This window comes from Taeniopygia guttata, chromosome Z (assembly GCF_048771995.1).
Source record: "Taeniopygia guttata chromosome Z, bTaeGut7.mat, whole genome shotgun sequence".
NCBI classification, from domain to species: domain Eukaryota; kingdom Metazoa; phylum Chordata; class Aves; order Passeriformes; family Estrildidae; genus Taeniopygia; species Taeniopygia guttata.
The window spans coordinates 65,569,988-65,577,562 of NC_133063.1; the positions used below are offsets into that span (position 1 = coordinate 65,569,988).

The window sequence follows — 7,575 nt, forward strand, 5'->3', positions numbered from 1 at the left end:
ATTTTCTATAGGTTTTTCAGACAGCCTGATATAACAAATGGAAAAAGGGCCCCATAAGCTCAAACTCTTTGTAGGTTTGAGCTTTTGAATGTATTTTGTGCATTTTCTTACTTTTCTGCTTGGTTTCCAGTCTTTGTACAAAAAGGTTTCTTCTGACAAAACAGAGTTTAACATTCGTCCTTGCAGTTAAAACAGCAACAAAGAAACACCTAACAAAACAAGTCAAAACCAGTGATTTAAGAGGTTTTATGAAACTTTGTTGGAAAAAAAGATAATTTGAGTAATTATCCTCTGATTCATCTCATCCACAACTCATCTACAAGTAAGCCCCTTCCACAGAGCAGTTAGGATCCACACAATCCCTAGTAAATTCAGCTGATGAGATGGCTCCACTGTAGCAACGACTCTTGCTGCCTGACTCCAGGGCAAATTGCTGCTGCTAGCTGTGACCCAGCATAATTCTGCTATGCAGATGTGCAATAGTTCATCAGGGATGGGCAGAGGGTTTATGAAATTTCTGGAACTTCTTTCCAGAAAGATTCTTGTTCAAATTTTTTAAAGAAGGAACTGTTTTTTACTGTTCTTACTCATTTTATCTTGGAGTTGGAGCTTTAAACAGCTCTTCTTTCACTTCCTCTTCGAGGACAGGGAAAGGCTTAGAGGCCAGCAATGATCTGGGACCCATGAGAAACCATAAAAACCTTAGGCCTTAGGTTTTCTAGCTGATACTTTTGCCATCCTGATCCAACACTTGCAATGATATTGAGGTGCATGACATTAAAGGGAACAAAAATTTGTCCAGTTGTTGCCAGTTTTACTTTTGTACTTTTTGTCATGTTGGTCTAGATGATATTTTGTGAATCCTGTATAACTTTCTCCCTGAAGGTTTAAAGCATGCTGTGGCACTGTCACCATTGCAAAGTTTGCTTTTCTTCTGGGATAACACCACATGGTGAAGGCCCTGTTCTTAGGAAGATGTCTGCCCCTTGTTACATTTATTACACCCTGAAAAATCCCCTGCTTATAATAAATTACAAATTCTTAATAATATATAATTTCATACAAATGTACACTTTGCTAAATTATGTTTGGATGCCTGGGAAGGAGAGACAAGTGAACAATATTTCCCAAATGTTGCCCAGCAGGGCACATCTTCACTGGGGAGTGTTTTTTTAATAACGTCTTACACAAGCAGAAAATCTTCATTTAATGAGATGCCCTTTATTATAGTTTGAAGTTACCAGAAAATAACAAGGAAATAAGAGAGCTCTCCATGCAGGAAAAAAAGCCACAATATTCTGCCACTGAGGACTTGCAGGGCTTCAGAAGTATGCTTAATTCAAACAGGAGTGTGTAAATACTCTTAACTCAACCCAAGAGTAAGGACACTGGGAGGGGTTGGCCTATGCTCTCTTTGCCTGGCCATGCAGCTCAGGGAATTCCTGCATCCATACAGGGTGGGGATCAGTGTAAGATGAAATAATCATTTTTCCATAAGATGACTCACATTACAAAGTTCTATCCTGGAATTTCACCATTAAATCTCCCACAAGTGGTCCTAAAAGGCTTCCTTTTAACCATGCTAAAGTAGTAAAAGCAGAAGTAATTTACACATTTCCCCCAAAGACCCAGTCCTTCCATCAGCCCTCCAAGCAATTTGCTGACTAAATCTTTTATGTACTTGAATAATTTATGATATTAACATATTAATTTATGCCAAGTGAAGAGGTTGACTACTGGGATGCAGCAATGCCAAACGAACAAAATTGAAGCTGGAGACGTGGAGGAAATGAACCCATAACAATGGCAAGTTTTAGAATAAACAGAACTGAGCTAAAAACAACCTACTAGTTTTGAGCTGCAAAATAAGATTATTATAAAATGATTGAAAACTAACTTGCAAAAGTTATGTCTCATTACAATTTTTTCCATTCAGAAAGTATATAAGTAACATTCCTGTGACTTTTATTTTCCACTGACATTGAAGAAATGGAAGTCTCAAATTGTGTCAAATTATTTGTCAGCCCAAGCCCTTGACCTGGGCAACTGATGAAGGCATGTTACAGATGCATGGAGTGCAAAGACTGGAAATATTACACATCTCAAGTAGTATAAGCTGGCTGTGGTCCAGCTTACACCAGCTGCTGATGAGCTCCATAAATGTCTTAGAGCAGTAACAGTTGGAGGAATTTTGGTTTGCATTCACTGAACACCAATGAGGGCTACCTAACTAGGCATGCTTTGCTTGCATTTGTGGCCAGGAGATTGATTACACCGAGGATTTTTAAAATTCCTCTTTCTTTAGCTGTTCTTCAAAGAAATCATTACATGCCACAGTCAAAGCAGCAACCAGAATTACGAATTCATTAAAATCCACTTCATTGTCCTTATTGGAGTCCAGGTCATTCATAATTTTATCAACGAGGAGAGGGTCCTTTTGGCCCTAGAGAGAAAGAAAAATGACTTAGCTGTGCAGATATTGAATCTGCAGTTCTGACACGCCTGGCACCACTGCTTTGTTATGAGGCTGGCATTGTTAAAGGGCTGCATGAAATATGCACCTGAGCAGCAATACGTGTCTAGTCACTAAGATCAGAAACTAAAGACAGTGCAGCCCTTATAAGGTATACAGGTACTAAATAAGGACTGAAATGAATCAAACAGATTTTAGGAGATATTGAACATGGGTCCCTTTTGTCAAAACGGATCTCTAAAGTGCATTTCTTTGTATCATCCCATGACCAATGGTACTTAGATTTCCAACAGAATACTCATAAATGGTCATATTATATATCCATTCATCCAATTCAGAAGACCTCTGGTTGGCAAACAACCATCCTTTTTTGTGGGAACAAGAACATTGAATCTCATAATAATAAATCAATAGCCAAGATAAAAAGAAAATCCAGTTCAAGGAAATGTAGGCTGGTGGTCAAGGCTCCACAATAATTTTTACAATTAAGAGGATACATAAAATCATTATTTTTAAAGCTTATGATTCCATACAAGCATCTATGCTGTGTAATGTAGAACATAACAAACATGCAAAGAGATATTCAAATTAGCAGCTTATCATTGAAAGGATTTTCTTAGCACCTCTTTGCAGGGCACACAAGCAGCAGTACTGTGTGGTCAGTGTGCACAAGCTACTTTCCTGTCTCATGACAACTGGTTGCTGCATTTAATTCTTTAATGGACTTATCTATGCCCTATTATTAAAAACAAACAAACAGACAAACAAATTAATAATTTTTTAGCATTGACCTTGCTACTGCTTCTAGGCTGGCCTAGCCCTCTTGCTTAAAAGTGCTGTGGAGTTTGCAGAGCACGAGTACCAATCTCTGCTGTCAGTGGTAATTGGGAGGGCACTGGGGCTTGACCACCCTCTGAAAACATATTTCTCAAATGGGACATTTGACGTCGTACTCTTCTGTACAGCTCCACAAGGAACTGTTAACTGAGAGACTGTGACAGGGTGGGCCTTGCACAAGGAGGTGCTATTCCTATCCAAGCCCTTGGATAGCTGCTTAACCCACTCATGATACAGTCACTCGGAAGGTTCAAAAGCTGCATCTTACTGAAAGGAAGTCAGTGAGCTCTCTGGTAAGGAGCTCCTTGAGTTCTCTTTTACTGAGCTTATATCTGTCTCCTTCTTTGCCTGAGTAGTGATGGAAAATCCTGATCAAGGTGTCCATTGCATCTTCCAGGGGAGTGGTCATAGCAGTGAGCAGGAGAGCTGTGGGGTAAAGATATGGTCACTGACATTGCACAAGAGTCAAAACAAAGGCCAGTCTCCAGAGAGGGAAGGAGGGCCAGATGAAGACAGAGATTTTTAGGCTAAAAGTTAGGCTTTCAGTTGATCCATCCTGTTAGCTGAGTGTGAGCAAGGATGGGCTATAATAATAATAACAAAAAAACCATTGTCCTGAATTCATAAGCAATCTCTTCAAACAGAAATAAAGGATTTAAGAAGATTATCTACTATGTATCCATTTTTATAAAGCTGCTGTAAAAGGAAATCTTTTGTGCCCATACATAAAAATGCAGGAAAAATGAAGGCAGACCTTCCTACCTGTAGGAAGAAATTTTCTCCTAAATTTTCTCCTAAAAAAGGGAGAAATTTTAAAATTCTCTCAAGAAAATGTCTTCAAAAATTTCCGTCTGTGAAAGTGAAAGTTCATTTATATAAAAAGCTCCACACCAGCTTAAAGGTGGCCAGAGAAAGTATCATCTGTCAATTTATTTGGGCATATTTGCTTGGGCTGAGCCTTTTACTTATAGATTGCCTGCAGCAAACAGGTGTGAGCTGGCCATCCCTAAGGTTTGCTTCATTGAGCATACAACAAGAAGGTACACAGAGAAGCAACAAACAAACAAACAAACCCAAAACCAAAAGCAAACAAAAAACCAAAATAAACCCATATGGAAATATAATTACTTGAAAAGTAGTGTACCCTAAAAGTAACTGAAAATAGAAATCAAGTGTAACTGAAACATGTTGAATAAGCCCCAGAGAAAGATTTAAAAACCAGAATGCACTTAAGGTATGACTGGAGTACTGAACAATATTATCATGCAGAGGTTAAGACTTACCTGCTTTACAGGCTAGTGGAGGTGTACGCAGCAAAATGAACAGATCGCAGAAGGTGATGGTCACCTTCCTTTCAAAACCCATGCACAGGCTCTTGTTTATCAGGCTGAGGGGGTGGATTACACAAATCGAGACAGACACAGGGATGACGGGTCTTCTGTTTCCCTCTGCATTTGTCTACTCTGTTCAATAAATGCCTCTTGCTGTAACTGGGTCACTAAAATATTCACTAGGTAGAGTAAAGGCTGCATTTGGAACACATGGGACACTTTTTATCATTTGGCCTTTTACAAATTCTCCCATTCAGGGCCTTGAAGGTCAAAATTAGAAGACGCTAGCAATCACCAAGTCGATGTAAAACAACTTTCCACCATTTTTAAAAGAACACTTTCTATTCTGTCTTTCAGCATTTCTATAGTGTACGTGCCCCAGTGCTGACAGCCAGCTTTCAAAGGTACCTGGGTACCTGGGGGTAGGTTTCTACCTATGTTTGCCACATATCCCTTGAAATGTCTACTTTAATTTTCAGGTATCTCCATATGTCTAAAACATTATCTCTTGATGAAAGTCTTGCTGTAGTAAATGAGTTCTCAGGAGGAAATCAGGGAACTAGTTTCAGTGGAAGATGTGCCTGGAATAATGGTGTACACTGAACAACAGTCTTGGCTTCATTTTTACAGTCGTGCACAAAAACCATAGTCCAGCATCTTTCTCTGAATAAATAACCTGGCATCAGAAGGGCAATAAGCGTCTTTTGCCCCAACTCCAGGAACTTGTTGATTCTGGGAGTGATGGCTGAGGGATGCAGGAGACAGCAGCTTCACCATGGTAGGGCTTACCACCCCAAATAACAAATAACCAGGGTTTTCATGACAGAGACTCAAAACAGAAAACTGCTTGTGAGTTTGCTTGAGGGTTTAGTTTCCCTTAATAAAGCCTTGTACCAGCTGCAGACATTTGTCCAGCAAGCACAATTGTGCAGGTGAACAGGACATGGAGCTGCAGCTCCTTCTTTGTTTCATTCCAGCCAGAGGCAAAGAGAATTAGATGGGCATTGTTTTTCGCTCTGAAATCCTCCAAGCACTCCTAATTTTGACTACTACCATACATCTCACCCCACACACCTGCCTACCTCCTGTGCCTTCAGACATGTTTCTTCTGCCTGTGCTGTTGTGGCAAATCTCCACAACCTGGGGGGTCTTGTGTGGGCCTCTGGGGAAAAAGGAAGGGAAGAAGAGGGGGTGGAACTCATAAAAATACTGGATCCCAGTGATAAGGGAAGTGACTGTGTAAGTGTCATTTCCAAAACAGGGAGGCCCTTCTGACTAGAGGTTTCTCTGTGGGCAGGCGTGGTGCTGTGTGCCGGGCACACACCTGCACCTGCCATCCCTGTGGCCAGGAGTACTCACCAGGGAAGGGCAAGCCAGCACTCAGGGAATTATTATAAAAGGTTAAGGTAGAAACCGGAGGAACAAGAGGAACATATCTCTCCTGGAGTCAGAGGAAGGTGAAGAGGAGAGCTGCGCTCCATACCTCTTCTGTATTTGGGGAAAGCTCATAGGTACCTGATTTTGTGCAGAAGTTGTCCCTGTCCTTCTGTCTTCCTATCAACACTGGGATCTAGCTGGGTCATATAGAGCATATGAGAGAAGAACATGAGTGATATCAGCACAGCATATCTCTCCCACTCAGTTCTGGGAATCCTCTGTGACTGCAGATGAGAAGAAAAAGCATGGAGCTCCTAATGTAGCTACAGTCACAGGGTTCTGTCTTGCCTGTGATTCACTAATGATTATAACTATTGCACAGAAATATTACACAGATAAACATGAAAATACTTGTTTGTTTGTTGTTGTTGGGTTTATGTGGGTTTTTGCCATTTATTCAACAGCAGCTTCACCCACAACCCACAGCTGACTCAATATATAAGCATGAAATCCTTGTGTCTGTCTATATATTATTACACTGATCCTCTGGCTAATGAATATTGCAAATTAATTATCTAAGCAGAGTCTACAGGAGGTACAACTTCCAGGAAGCAGGTATAAACTTTCAGAGTTGCCATCCTTAGGACAGAAGAAAGAAAGGGTTTACTCTATTATCTCCAGAACATCAGGTCAATTATTTATACAGTGATATAATATGTGCAGATTCTTTCTACAGGTAGTTTCACTCCAGCTAATTGCGCAAGGAACCTTCTTTTCCACATACTAGTGGGTGAAATACACAGGGAGCAGCTGCACTGAGCTTGTTTGTCAAGGGGTCCACGCAATTTGCTGTGTCCAGTCCTTTCCTCCCTGGCTAGTGAAATCCTGCCAGTGGCTCCAGTGACAGCGGATGTCTCACAACTTCTATGAAGGCAAGTCCCAGACTGTCTACTTAAAATTTATGATTATCAGTCAACTGTTATATACTTCCTCATCCAACAATCCAGCACAATCAGTTTTAGTATGATATCTAGTTGGTACTGAAGATAATTAAAGTCAGCACAGACTGCAAAGCAGTTCAGTGTCAGGCCAAGACCTGACTGTGTCAGCAAACACCAACCTCCCATCAGTCCTCACCCTGCACTCTGGTTCCCAGCAGGTTAAGCACAGGAGCAGCACCAGATGTGGTTGACAGAGAATGTAGGACTGCCTGTAGACACAGTGAAGGATGGTGTCTTCCTCATTCATACCTTAACTTTGTCCATCAGAGCCTGCCAAATCACAGCAGTGTTGGTGGGAAAGAACTTCTGGAGATGCTTAGTTCCACTGCCTACTCAAAGCTGGATAATCTTCAGCATTAGACTAGACAGACACAGTTTTGTTAGGTAAACATTAAAAACCTCCAAGGATGGAGTTTTTGAGTTCTTGAGTAACCTGCTCAGGTGTTACACTATCTCCCCGGGGAAGATGGCTGCCCTAACATCCAGTCTGAGCATCCCAAGGTAGAGTTGTGAGCACTGGCCCTTTTTGCATCACCTATCACTACCACAAATACTT

The 7,575-nt window shown here is 40.9% G+C and overlaps 1 protein-coding gene across 1 annotated transcript; it reads right to left on the reverse strand.

Annotated features, from left to right (window-relative positions):
- Window positions 1-1,211: 1,211 nt before the first annotated feature.
- S100Z (S100 calcium binding protein Z) lies at window positions 1,212-3,911 on the reverse strand. Its single transcript, XM_032744566.3, has 2 exons — window positions 3,579-3,911; window positions 1,212-2,443 (listed from the first exon to the last, which is right to left on the reverse strand). Exons 1-2 carry the CDS (start codon window positions 3,717-3,719, stop codon window positions 2,285-2,287), a joined length of 300 nt encoding a protein of 99 aa, XP_032600457.3. The 5' UTR covers window positions 3,720-3,911; the 3' UTR covers window positions 1,212-2,284.
- Window positions 3,912-7,575: the final 3,664 nt, after the last annotated feature.